A 13,811-nucleotide genomic window follows, 5' to 3' on the forward strand; every position below is an offset into this window, starting at 1 on the left:
CCGGCATCATGGTGTTCGGCTTCTTTTACGCCTTGTTCCTGATCCCGGAGACGAAAGGCAAGATGTTGGAAGAGATCGAAGAGGAGTTGTCGGGCAGGAAAAGTTCTCCTAACAGGAAGATCAGCACCATCTCCGGTCTCAATATGAAGTAACGGCAGCGCCCCTGAGCTCCCTACCCACACCCAGTCAGCCGCCTCTCCTGCGGAGGGGCTCGGTATGGCTGCAGTAGACCAGCACGAAGTCTGAAAGCGGCTCATGGGACAGCCCTAACCCAGCCGGAACGCGGGACACATTCCTGCCGGCGGGTGTCGTGAAGGACAAGGAGGGCGAGGCGTCTGTCTCGATGCGCGTGATCCGTGGGGCCTCCGTGGCCAGTGTTGGCGCTGCAGGACACACAGGCGACTGCAGAACTCTGGATGCTGCAGGGCGTGAAGGTGTGCTGGGTGGTGAAGGGTGGCAGGCGTTTTGAAGTACCAGTAACTGTACATATTGTTAATTTCTCTCTTTTTACATATAAGTTTATTAAGTGTTTGTTTTGTATCAGTCACGTACACAGATATTATTTAAGAGTGTCGTGTTACATTATGTTAGATCGTACGCCCACCGTCGTGTGCACCCCGTCCACTCACCGTGTGTGTGTATGTGTGTGTGTCGAGCAATGACCATTATGTATTGTACAAGACACTCAGTACCAGGTGTGTGCATGGATGGGTGGATGGATGGATGGCAGGAAAGATATGAATGGATGAACCGATAATGGGATGAATGACTGGCAGGATGTCGTTCCCTCGTCCACGGGGTTGGAGTCTCCCTGAGGTGAGTGGGGCCCAGCAGGACGGTGGTTGGTGGCCCCGCCGGCGGACGCTCTCCACTAATGTTGATTATTGTGTTGTTTATACTTGTTGAAGCCACATCAATACGTGTTCTTATTATTATTAAAACTATGAAATGAGTTTTGTTGTGATTATCTGACAGAAAATGAAGGTGCTGTAACCACATGATCCTGGTTGCCTAGTGAAGACCAGTCATCTCCAGGTTAAGGTTTAAGACTGAAGCAGTTTCGGTTTTGGGATACGAAGCTTCTTTCCATATCGGAAGGCATCAAATGCATCTCTCTGTCATACTGACGGAGAGCCGTCGAGTGTGCGGATTACATTACTTCTTCCTACCTTTATTGTGACACCTTGACATGGAGCGACAGCCACCAAAAGGTTCCCTCCGTCTTGGTGTTTCAGAGGCACACAGGAACCCCTAAATCAGGTACATAGTTTAAGTAGTATGTTAGATAGATAGAGATAAGTAGGTATGGAAGTAAATATTAGTAATGTGCCGCTAACGGTGAGTTACATTTAATGAGTTGAGGAAAAGCATCCCTGATGCTCATTCATGCTTTACGACTGCTTCTGTAGCGGGTTGTCGCCAACTCAGGTCTTCCATCCTCTGGTATGCCTATAAATAGGGTATCTGGTTCGTGTCGCCACACCGTGTTAAGGATGATTCAGCCGGATGAAAGATACGCCAACGAGCTTTGTTTCCTGTGGCAGCAAAGACTCACCTACTTTGTGAGGAGAGGATTTGTGGCGCCTGGAGGTCCAGTGATGGAGTACCGTGCTGGGGGCGTGGGGGGTTGCCTGGTGGCAGTGATGATGCGTCAACACCAAAACTCTACAGTTAAGCTCTTTGGTCAGCACTGTTGGCCGATAACTGCACTGCAGGAGTTTTTTTTTTTTTATGTAACATTGTGAGGGTAATCATGCATGGAGTCACAGGAAACCTTTTGTGAGATAATAAAACCACCTCATACCAGCGCATGACATAGTGGTAAACTTACACAGCTATGAGTTATGCTATTAGTTTGTAGAGGATGAATTTAATATTATGATCATTTTGAAATATTGGGACGAGGAGCAGAATTTGCCTGCCTTGCACATGACTCATGACCTTTGCTCAAGCTTTTAATTGTAACTAGGGTTGGTTGGACGAACTGCTCGCAACATTCTAACTAATATTTATATAAGAAAAATAAAAGGTTATGTAAAATTTACTTGAGGTATGGAATTTTTCTCATAATCGTCATCATCAACCTGGAAAATTCGACTGCAGCCACGTTCTTGCTCCAAACAAGGTATAAATATATTGGTTCCATAGACTCACTCATTTCTTCACGCATCGGGTGAATGGCCCTCCCATAGATTATATTTTATATCGGTTATTTCCCAAACTATCACTTTTTGTTGTCCATCTTTTGTCCTCTCTCTCATAAATTAAATGTCGTGAGCATAACCATTTCTTTGGTCTAATTACCTTCATCAGGTCATTTACTTTCATCTGTTCCCTTATTAGTTTGTTATCCACTATAGTGATTCCCAACATCCATCTCTTCATCTCTCTTTGGGCACATCTCAGTATCCTTTACAGATAATTGGGCAATGTCTATTTTTCTGAGCCGTGTGTCGAAAATGCATTGAATGAGAACACCCTACCCTTTAAGGACAACAGTAGGGAAAGCTCTCCAGCCTAGTCTTGTCTTGTCTTTTCCCGTTATGGCCGGTTCTAGTTAGCGATTTGTTCGTATCAGTGTTGTCAATTAAAGCCATTCATTAACGTCCCGTGTTTCCGATAATGTCATGATATCAAGATACGTGTCATTCACCTGGGTCGTGTCACGTGCTGGACTCGCGATCCCTAACCAGTAGCCTCCCCGAATGCGCTCGATCGATTACACCTGAAATATCTGCTTATTCTCTCTGCTTCTTCTACCTGCTTCTCTCTCCTTACTACTTATCTCTGCTATTTATTCTTCTCTCTTCCTCCTCCTCTCTCCTGTATCATCGTATCTCTGCTTCTTCCCTCTCTGCTCTGCCCTACTTCTTTTCTACAAATATCTGCACTATGGAATTTATATGTGCCTGATGCCAATATATACCATTTTGTTGATATTTCTTTTCATATGGCAAATATTGGAGCTGGTTAAGTAAAATCCTGACCGAACACACTAATGACATGACCTTTTCACAGGCTTGCATGATCTAAATAGCCGTTCACTGACCCCTTGCTTAGCGTTTACCAGGGCAGAGCTGCACCGCCATAAAATATAAGGATCACAGCATCAGCACTCCCGTCTTAATGGCCACGTGGAGATGTGAGGCAATGCTGATAATAAAAGTGATAAAGAAGTTAAGTTGAACGTCTGGCAGCAAGGAGAAAGAAGTGTTCGGATTGCTGACTGAAGTTTTGTGCCCATAAATATCTGCTCTTCTCTCTGCTTCTTCTCCCTCTCTCCCTGCTTCTTTCTCCTTCTTTATCACTTAACCCTGTTTCTCTTTTTTATTCTCTTCTCCTTAATCGCATATAGGCCATCTGTTTCTCTGTCTGCTTCTTATTCATCCCATCATCCTTCTTTCTTCTTTACTTCTCGTTCTCTTCTGCTTCTCTCTCCTTCTCCACATATATCTGCTTCTTGTTCTCTCCTTTACCACGTATCTCTCTTTTTATGTTCTCTCCTCTCTCCTTCTTTGCCACATATATCTCTGCTTTTATTTCTTCTCTCCTTCCTGCATATTCCCACCTGTCTCTCTCTATCTTAAACGTGCACGAAATCAATACATAGTCAATTCCTCCTTGCTTTATTGCCTTTAGCTGATGAAAGTAGAGGAAAATAGAAGTTAATAAGCCTGAAATAAGCCAAATATGTAGGACAAGTATTTGAGAACAGGGAAAAATCAAGTTGCAACCCACATGGAAAATCCTAGACTGCACCAAATCAATATATAGTCAATTCCTTCCTGCTTTATTGCCTTGAGTTGATGAAAGTAAAGGAAAATAGAAGTTAATAAGCCTGAAATAAGCCAAATATGTAGGATAAGTATTTCAGAACAGGTAAAAAATGAAGTTATAACCCACATGGAAGAATCTAAACTACACTAAATCAATATATAGTCAATTCCTTCTTGCTTTACTGCCTTGAGTTGATGAGAAATGGAGAAAATAGAGGCAGATTAATGTTAGTGAAGCCAAAAGCCGAGGAATAGGAAGCGGCCGTGAGGTGTCAGACTGAGAGTGGGAGAGTCAGGAGAGTTCGTGACACTGTACTCTCACTTTCCTTCACCTGTCATAACTAAAGAGACTAATAACACCTGGGCCAGTGACAGAAGGCAGGAGACAGGTGAGCGGGGGTTACCTGGTGTGTCTGTCTTTCTGTCTGTCTGTCTGTCTTTCTGTCTGGTGTGTGCCTGTCTGGTGTCTGTCTGTCTGGTGTGTCTGTGTCTGGTGTGTGTGTCTGTCTGTCTGGTGTGTGTGTGTCTGTCTGTCTGGTGTGTCTGTCTGTCATGTGTCTGTTTACCGGTCTGTTCATTCACCCGTCACCTGTTTTTCCCAGTACACTAAATATATGCATTTTAGGATTATTAGCCAGTGTTATGTTCCTCCTTAGTCCTGTTTGTCTGTCTTAAGGTGTGAGATGCTAAGGCTGAATGGTGGTAAAATGACAGCAGGGTATTTATCTAGAATTACACCCGACAATGCTAAGGTTGAGTGGAGTTAAAATGACAGCAGGGTATTTATCTAGAATCACATCCAGTGCACTCCAGGGGTTGGCTAATCTATTATAACTTAAGGCTTGAGATGCTAAGGTTGAATGGTGATAAAATGACAGCGGGGTATTTATGTAGAATCACACCCGACATGCTAAGGATGAGTGGAGTTGAAATGACAGCGGGGTATTTATTTAGAATCACACCCGACGATGCTAAGGTTGAATGGTGGTAAAATGACAGCAGGGTATTTATCTAGAATCACATCCAGTGCACTCCAGGGGTTGGCTAATCTATTATAACTTAAGGCTTGAGATGCTAAGGTTGAATGGTGATAAAATGACAGCGGGGTATTTATGTAGAATCACACCCGACATGCTAAGGATGAGTGGAGTTGAAATGACAGCGGGGTATTTATCTAGAATCACACCCGACGATGCTAAGTTTGAGTGGTGTTGAAATGACAGCGGGGTATTTATTTAGAATCACACCCGACGATGCTAAGGTTGAATGGTGGTAAAATGACAGCAGGGTATTTAATCTAGAATCACACCCGACGATGCTAAGTTTGAATGGTGTTAAAATGACAGTGGGGTATTTATTTAGAATCACACCCGACGATGCTAAGTTTGAATGGTGTTAAAATGACAGTGGGGTATTTATTTAGAATCACACCCGACGATGCTAAGGTTGAATGGTAATAAAATGACAGCAGGGTATTTATCTAGAATCACACCCAACGATGCTAAAGATTGAATGGCGATAAAATGACAGCAGGGTATTTATCTAGAATCACACCCAACTCACTCCTGGGTTTTGCATTATTTTTATTTTGATATGTTTTGACCTCAAACATTACTACTCTGTTAAATGTCTGTTGTAAATTCCTCATTTCAGAAACTTAAACAACTAATGTAGTGCAATGATTTACTGTTTTAACAGTGATAGGTTGCTAATTTAGAATCTTTGAAGTGTTATCCTCAGTAACGATATGATACTGTCTTAATATGTGAAGTAAAGTTGAGGGCATACATTATAGCCTAGTTGTGGATGCCCTCGGTGCTAATCTTCATCCCGTTGGCCATTGAGCCTGTGGCGGGTGAGGGAGAACCTGTACTACTCTGTGACAAGTAGAGTGCGACATTTGGGTTACCACTGTTTACCTTCCCCAGGTACCCATTTATCAACCAGCCTGAAAGGGAGCATGAACATCTGTTTGGACTTCATTTTGACTGCACACACTGGAATTTGAACCCAGGCCCGCAGATTCGTAGGGATAGATTAACATTCATTTGGCTAATGTTAGGTTGTGTTACATAGTTGAAGAGAATGTTTCCCGAGCTTGGAGATGGCCTAGTTTGTCATCTTGAAAGGGGTGTAATTCTGGATATTTACTATTATGTATATTTGCCACTTATATAAAAAGTATCTGTCTATAGTACAGCTTACTATAGTTTAAATTAACATTTCCCCGGTGAGAAGGAAGGGAGGGAAGCTGTCAATTTGCAGTGAAAGACTTTTATTAGGAAAAATTAATTGGCCCTGAAGCAGAAAACATGACTCTGAACCATTTTGCTATGTTGACAAAATCAGTATTGGACGGTAACGGCTCGTTGTTCATTTCAGAAACGTGACTTCTCAAAAGACAGATGGACATCTTGTTCTTGCTGGGCTACTTAGCTGGCCTGGGTGTTGTTGCAGTCATCCTAGTGAGTTGTGCTCTTACCTGATTGTATTGTTATGGGATGGAGTCCAGCTTATAGTGTACTGTCTTTTAAAACTATTTGATTATCTTTTTTATAACTATGAATATTTTTTAGCTCATTAGACTTCTTCTGGTTGTATATTCCGTTAATTTATTGCTCTGTCTGGAAAGCTAAATTTTTGCACATCCTTCTTTATTTATGTAGGTATGCCACTTTGAAGACAATATAGGTGGGATTATAGTATAGGAAAGAAAACATTCCTTTGATAATTTTTATTGAATTCTTTTGTTCATTTTAGTATTGAAGTCTGGACAGAAAGGTGTGTGAATATTTAGTTTGATCCATTTCACTCAGACTTTACTCATGTGTTTTGTGTTTACTGGAGCTTGACTCTCCATCCCTGCTTCTTTATTCTTTGATACTGATAATGACAGACAAATGCATTAGTCTTGCAATACATTATCATCTAAAAATTCCTTTCAGCTATGTATGGGGATCTACTTCACAAGTGAGACATATCCGTCAATCCGGTCCCATGAGTCTGAGGGCTTCTTTACTGACCCCTCCAGTGGGAAAAAGCAACCCTTTCCCTCCATCACTGACTCACCGACCAGATCCCTCACTGTGGTGGTGCCGGCATACAATGAGGAGAAGAGATGTAAGTGTAGGGAGGCTTCATCTACATTACGACTTTCATCATCGGGTCTATACAGAGTTTTGAAGAACTGAAAATTACTTTGTCATGATTTATAGTTTTCTTCTCTCTGAATTTCTGTTGATTGGCATATCCATATATTTGGTACTTTACTTTTTAAGTCTCCTGAATTTTTCTTCCAGTATTTTTATGTTCTTGATTTTGTAGTGACGTTTTGTCTTTTTAGTTTTCCTATTACAAATATTCCATAAATCAATAAGTGATACTCCTTTCTCTGTTCTCTTAATACAAGCAGTGTTTCATCCATGCAAGATTGATCTTGGCCAACATTAAAAACATGCATCTTTCTCAGTGCCGGTGATGCTGGAGGAGAGCCTCGCGTTTTTGGAAGAGAGAGCCAAAAAGGACCCTTCATTTACCTATGAGATGATCATTGTTGATGATGGCAGCAAGGACAAAACTACAGAGGTTGGCTTGGGCTACAGCAAGAAGTTTGGCTGTGATAAAGTTCGTGTTCTGACCCTAGCATGGAACAGAGGCAAAGGAGGAGCAGTGAGAATGGTGAATAATGTTAGCGTGACAGTTATCATTGAATTATTTTTGTATGTAATATCCTTGATGGACACTAGATTTTCATGGATATCAGTGCTTAGTGGCCAGTGCTATTGAATGTTATGAGTTATGTATCCTTATCACTTTTCTGTCAAATAAGATAAGTTTACTAAATTGATATAGCAATAAGATGTAGACTGTCATCATTTTGTCCCCAGGGAATGTTTCGGGCCCGAGGGAAGCTGCTGCTGTTTGCCGATGCTGACGGGGCCACCACCTTCTCTGAGTATGACCGAGTAGAGGACAGCCTGAGGAGTGCATGCAAAGGTCTGGCCGATTCCTTAGCTCTTTGCGAGTGTTTGAAATTTTGTTTTCAGTTTCCACTCCCAAAGTTCTAGCATCTTTACTTTATCAGTTTCACTAAGAAATTCTGCAAATCTGCTTAGCTTTCATAATTTTCAAAGTATCAAAACCACCCGAATGGATTGGTTTTCCTCCTTGATTCTCTCTTTTGAGAAAGGTGTTTGACAATTTTTTGCTCTTAAAATATTCACTTTTGCTTGAAGTGTAATTTCACTCGTGTCTGGTAGGCTTAGTTTTTTAGTTCTCTTTATAATGCATTGTCACATTTTTAAACTTTGAACAAGCCTTGAATGGGGATTTTCGTACCAGTATTATTAAAAAGGAAGAGCATTTCCATTTATCGAAGTATGAAGGAAGAAAAAAAAATTAGAGCTTAATGTGATTTATATTGACAGAGGAGAGTGAGGTAAGCGATGCGCTGGTGGTGTCCTGCGGGTCCCGTGCTCACCTGGAGGAGGAGTCTGTGGCCACACGCTCATTCTTTCGCACGGTGCTTATGTATGGCTTCCATTCCCTGGTGTGGCTGTTTGCTGTGCGTGGTGTGCGGGACACTCAGTGCGGCTTCAAGTTGCTCACCAGGAGAGCTGCACGCATCCTTTTCAACAGCCTCCACGTAGAGAGATGGTCAGTGCTTCTTTGTTTGGTCCAGGGATGGATTGAATGTCAGTGGTATTTGAAATGAAGAACGGAGGGAGGGTTGCTGCCTTGTGGGCAAAAGAATCCCAGTTTTCCATTATAGAAATATAAAAAGGGGATTAGTCATGGTTAAGTTGAGTTCTAGTCAAGTGAGAAAAAAATCCAGTAGTGCTACAGTTTGATGTATGTATATTCTGAAGAAGGGGTAATGTTCAGAGGTTGTCTACTGTATAGTTTAGTCCTTACACATGGTGATTAAGAATACACATCTGTATTCATGTATGTAATAAATATCTGCTAAAAAGGATTCAGGTGCATCAAGTGGCAACCATGAAAGTTGTAGCCTCTATTTTACAGGAGGCTGAGGTAAAAAGGAATGGGACATTGCCAACAGCTTCAGCTGTGGCCATTTTGATAGGTGTGGGGCAATCCCAAACTTAAGAATCCTGCATTGGAGGGTCGGACACCTTCCTAGTCTCCTTGGCTTCAGCAATTATTGTGTATTTTTGGAGTCTTATGTGTATTTATTTTCAGGGCTTTTGATGTTGAAATGCTGTACTTGGCGCAGTCTTTAGGGATGCCCATCGAGGAAGTGGCTGTGGAATGGAATGAAATAGAAGGTTAGTTCAGTTTGTCATCATCAGAAGTATAGAAACACAGGATCATTTCACATATTTTACTTCAAGAAGACTTGCTATATCTGCATGGTTTCAACCTTTTTATCTGTCTGTTCAGCTGCTAGAATGACATGGCATTTATGACTAGATATTTTGCAGTAGGAGAAAGTTTATATTATATATAAAAAAAAATAAAATAATGGGGTGCATATGCCTGGCTTGTCACTTGACACCTATACTCCCAAGCAATCTCCAATGCAGCTGCCTTATCCATCTCAATCAAGTCCTTCCCAGTAGGATTGATTGACTTGCCCCAGCCATGAGTTTTGGGCATCCCCTTGGTCTCATCCACTCAGGATTGTCTCTTACCAAAACAGCCCTTTGAACAGGATCAACATCCAAGAGGCATATCCACAGGCCTATATAGCTGGAGAGGGTGTTCATGAATGAAGCTGGTAACAGGCCTCGATTCAGTTTCACAGTAGTTGCTGGTTCAACACAAGTCATTTCAGGGATATCCCATGATCCTGCTTAGACACTTGGTACCAAAGGCATTGATATGCCGGTTCAAGTCACTGTTCAGTGTCCATATCTCACAGTCATACAGGAAGCACAGGTGACTTAGATTCAAACCTTTGTCCACCTGCATAGATATTGGCAATGTCATATACTCATGTTGAGAGTGTCTGTAACACCATGGGCCAGGCTAATTTGTCAAGTAAGTTCCAAGGTATGTCTTTTGGTAACCTCGACATCCTCACCACATGCATGACCAGACTAAACTGTGGCTTCCAACAAGCTTCAAAATGACTGGACCATGGTTTTGCCCCAGAAGATCCTTAGTCCCAGAAATTGAATCGAAGCCCATTACCAGCCTTTTCCTTTAATGCCATCTCCAGCTATACGGGCACATGCCATGCTTCCCAGATGTCGATCCTGCTCCTAGGGTTGTTTCTGTATGAGAACAGTGAGTGTAAGAGAACAAGAGGACACCCACATAACTCATGGTTGGGGTAAGTTGATCAATCCTGCTGGGAGGGGCTTAGAAGGGATAGGGTAGCTGCCTGGAAGCTTTCCCAGGGGACCATTGGGGGTGGTGATGGGTGAGTAAAGCAATGCACCCCTTGGTATATCTAACCCCATTAGTTAGAAAATATTTAAGATATGGACATTAATAAAAGTTAGGGATTAAAATAATTGCTTGAGCAGGTTGTTATAATTTTCTTACCCTTCCAGGCACAAAGATGACTCCAGTGCTGAGTTGGCTTGAAATGGGACTGGACCTGATCACCATCTGGTTGCGATACACCCTTGGGGCCTGGAGGATAAGAGGAGATATAAAGAAGTGAAGGTTTACAGCAGAGATTAAGACTAATAGGGGCCAATTTGAGCCTTGGTGCTCAGAAGTTGGATGAGGGAGGTAGGCACAAGGAAAGGTGAAGGTGGGATGATAGGAGAGGAGACAGCAGATGTAGGGGATCCTGAATAAGTGCAGAGGGTATTGCTTGTCACACCCGTAGATAGTTTATGATGAGACTGTGCAAAAGTGGAGCTGAAGGACTGCAATGAGGCAGTGTTGTGCCCACCAGTAGATATTGTTGACTTGGTGCATCTGTGTGCCTTAACAGTTTACAGTTTTGTTACCTAGAATACTACTGATAGTTGATATCAGCTGTCAGAAGTTTTCTGGGTAACAAAACCTGTTGACTGTGGTGAATTGTATGTGACTGTGGGGTCAGTAAGGAAATGAATATGCTGGAATAGGCATTTTTAAGCTTCATATCAGAGCCAGCTTGCATTTAAACTTCAAGAACTGACTGATAAAACCATATACATCTAAGAAAACAGATCTCCAATTTAATTAACTTGTTTTATACACACTACTACTTATTGAAGAAAACTCAAGTCTGCTAAAAAAACTAGGTGGTGAATACATTCTAAGCTAAATGAGGTGGCTTTAATTCTCTGGTTGGACTACTGTGAAATACCTTTATCTTATTTGAGCCACTGATGAGATATTGTATTGTATAGGCTTTTACTGAACACAGACTAGGTGGGTCTACCCTACTACAGTTTTTAGAATACTTTACATGTTTTGTTGGGCTAAAAGTGGTTACTGAGATCAGGCTCTGTCCTGCTGCACATTTCTAACTGGGATTTAGACGTTTAAATTTTGCATTCTTGAAAAAAAAAAAAAAATAGGAAAAACAAGGAAGCAAATACACATCTCTGCCTTTAAGTCAAGAGAAAGGGGACCTAAACTGCTGCAGAATAAAGCCAGATTTGAGAACACCCAATGTCTAGTGGAAGTTGTTTTAATCTTCCTGCTGTTGAACAGTGAGAAATTACAAAATTGATTTCTAAGGTTTAAAATAGATCTGAGAAATTTCTCTAGTAGACTTTTGTGAAGTTAATGAAGAATTATTAAATCCATGCCAGTTTTCAGTGTAACTGTGTGGAGGTTTAATGTACTTTGTGGTCTGATGATAACACCATCACCGAGGGAAGGTGTAGCACAAGTAAGAAATATTGTACATTTGGTAGTGCCTTTGTCATCTCTACCCTAGAAACTCCTGTTTTAGAATACTATTATTTTTATCCATAAACATACAAACCACAGTGTTTGACTTAAAATTTACCCCACAAGTTTTCATCCTTAAAGTGATGAAAAAATGTTTTGTATATAAAATTACATCTAAAATACCAGTTTTAGTCTTAACATTGTTTAATTGATATTGTTAGCATTGAATCTACAGTACCATCAACCTCAATAGAGTTAAAGACTTACCCTGACTCTCCCTCACAGTTGACACATCTTGGGAGGCACAAAGTAGATTGGGTACTGCAAAGCCATCTTCACTTCTCCTGATTTCTTGCCACAGATAAACATATATATGATGTGATATGATATATTTGTGGAGTATCCATAGGTTGCTACATGTCTTAAGGATGGCAATGTTACTGATAAATTTCTTATTTTTGTACAAAGTCCCACAAATGTGTAGTTGTGCAATGATTACCAAGCAAGTGTGGTGTAGGAGCTCATGACAGGTATCAGAAACTTATTTGTGAATATTACTGCCTTAGTGTGTGTGTGTGCATTTTAATATATAGGAAATGAGCAGTGCTTGTGAGGTCCTGTCTCAGTCTCGATCGATCAAACTTAAATTCATTTAAGGTTTTTGACTGGGTGAACTCCCTGCCGAGGCCATTCCACAGTTCAGTACTACCTCTGTATGGAAACCTTTCTTATACCATTCAATCACCTTATTTCCTTCAATTTCTAGCCCTGTCCTCTTACTGTACCCATCTCCCATACAAAGATATCTATGAATTTTGTATACTCTCATCATTGCCCTGAACACTGCAATCAAGTTACTTTCCTTCCTTCAAGGATGGCATCCCTAAGTTTTGCCTTTCTTGCCTTTATTTATACAATAGATATATCACTGGGGATGGGGATCATCTTGGTTGGTGCTTTTTGTATTCTCTTTTTAAGTGGAGGCCACACTATTACTGCATTTTTCAACATGGGGTGCATCAGAGTAATAATTTATGATTTCTTCATTTGTACTGCAATGTCACTCCTAGTTTTTCAACAGCCTAAATGTTTCTCCTCCAATCTTTTTAATGGGCTTGTTCATTTTCCATTGAATAACTCGGTGATAGCGCATCTACTTTTGCCCATCTTCAATATTTTTAATTTCCTTATATTGAATTTCATTCCCTACACTGTTCCATATGTACATCCTGTCTAGATCTTCCTACAATATCTTGCAATCCCATGTATCTCTTAGTCTTCTCATGATCTTAGTATCATATGCAAACATAGTCTCCATCTACAATGTCGTTTGTGTAAATTAGCAACATTATGGGTGCCAGCACAGAGCCCTATGGGACTCCATTTGTTCATTCCCTCCACCCTGACTTCTTGTCCTCAGGCCTTGTCCACACCCAAAAAATGTTCTGTCAGTCCCCCCTTTATGTTCCAACTTCCCCTGTAGTTGCTTATGGGGTACTTTATCAAAGGCCTTGCTAGGCGCACAGTCCATTCATCCATCTCTCCTGTAGCACATCAATCACCCTTTAGTAACTTAAAAAATGGAGACGTGATCTTCCACTTCTGAATCCAAATACTCTAAGAAAGCACTTGGGTCTCCTCCAGATAGTTTGTCAGTCTGCTTTGTAAAATTTATTTACATTTTTTGCCATCACACTAGTCAGGGACACCAGTCCTTATTCCCTCCTTAGTGTATTGGTACCACGTTGCCCCTCATCCATTCTCATTTGTGTGTAAATATGTATATGAATAATATTCAGGTTGTTTTATATAGGTAGTAAATGGTGAAGAAAGGTTTTCAGTTTATCTTTTTGACACTAAGAGTTTCAGCATTTTGTATTGCCCTGTACCAATAATACCTGGAGGGTAATCAGAGCAAATCCACTGCACATCGTTTGAATTCATGTGCTGAAAACAAGGTTTAATAAACAAACCATTTCACTGACTTATTTCATTACCTCCTACTCTTGGTATTTTAAATGTTCACAACTTTAGCAAAAAAGCTGCAAATCTGACTTCAGTCAGTACTATTATGGTGACTCACGAATCATCCATATTAGAAGCAATTGATGGTGGCGAAGCTAATACTTCCTCAAAGTAAAGACAGCAAACAAATTTAGGAGAAAGACATGGAAAACTGTTCTAATCACATCTATAAAATCAACTGTTCAAATAATATAAGCCAAATAT

At 40.9% G+C, this 13,811-nt stretch overlaps 2 protein-coding genes and 1 long non-coding RNA gene across 3 annotated transcripts in view; 2 read left to right on the forward strand and 1 right to left on the reverse strand.

The window, feature by feature from the left end:
- Positions 1-952, forward strand: part of LOC126981497 (facilitated trehalose transporter Tret1-like) — a 12,979-nt gene extending 12,027 nt beyond the window's left edge. Inside the window, exon 6 of the mRNA XM_050832591.1 lies at positions 1-952. This exon is cut by the window's left edge and continues 292 nt beyond it. Within this exon, the coding sequence (XP_050688548.1) occupies positions 1-152 (152 nt within the window). The 3' untranslated portion in view covers positions 153-952.
- Positions 953-4,001: 3,049 nt separating this feature from the next.
- LOC126981498 (dolichyl-phosphate beta-glucosyltransferase-like) lies at positions 4,002-13,562 on the forward strand. The gene is made up of 8 exons (XM_050832593.1): positions 4,002-4,165; positions 6,159-6,241; positions 6,722-6,896; positions 7,246-7,454; positions 7,664-7,772; positions 8,204-8,432; positions 8,979-9,064; positions 10,298-13,562. The coding sequence occupies exons 2-8, from the start codon at positions 6,182-6,184 to the stop codon at positions 10,408-10,410; spliced, it is 981 nt and encodes a 326-aa protein (XP_050688550.1). The 5' UTR covers positions 4,002-4,165; positions 6,159-6,181; the 3' UTR covers positions 10,411-13,562.
- Positions 8,617-10,417, reverse strand: LOC126981500 (uncharacterized). Its single transcript, XR_007733967.1, has 2 exons — positions 10,290-10,417; positions 8,617-9,040 (listed from the first exon to the last, which is right to left on the reverse strand). It is a non-coding gene; the product is annotated as an uncharacterized LOC126981500 (long non-coding RNA).
- Positions 13,563-13,811: the final 249 nt, after the last annotated feature.

This window comes from Eriocheir sinensis, chromosome 48 (genome assembly GCF_024679095.1).
Source record: "Eriocheir sinensis breed Jianghai 21 chromosome 48, ASM2467909v1, whole genome shotgun sequence".
Lineage (NCBI taxonomy): Eukaryota > Metazoa > Arthropoda > Malacostraca > Decapoda > Varunidae > Eriocheir > Eriocheir sinensis.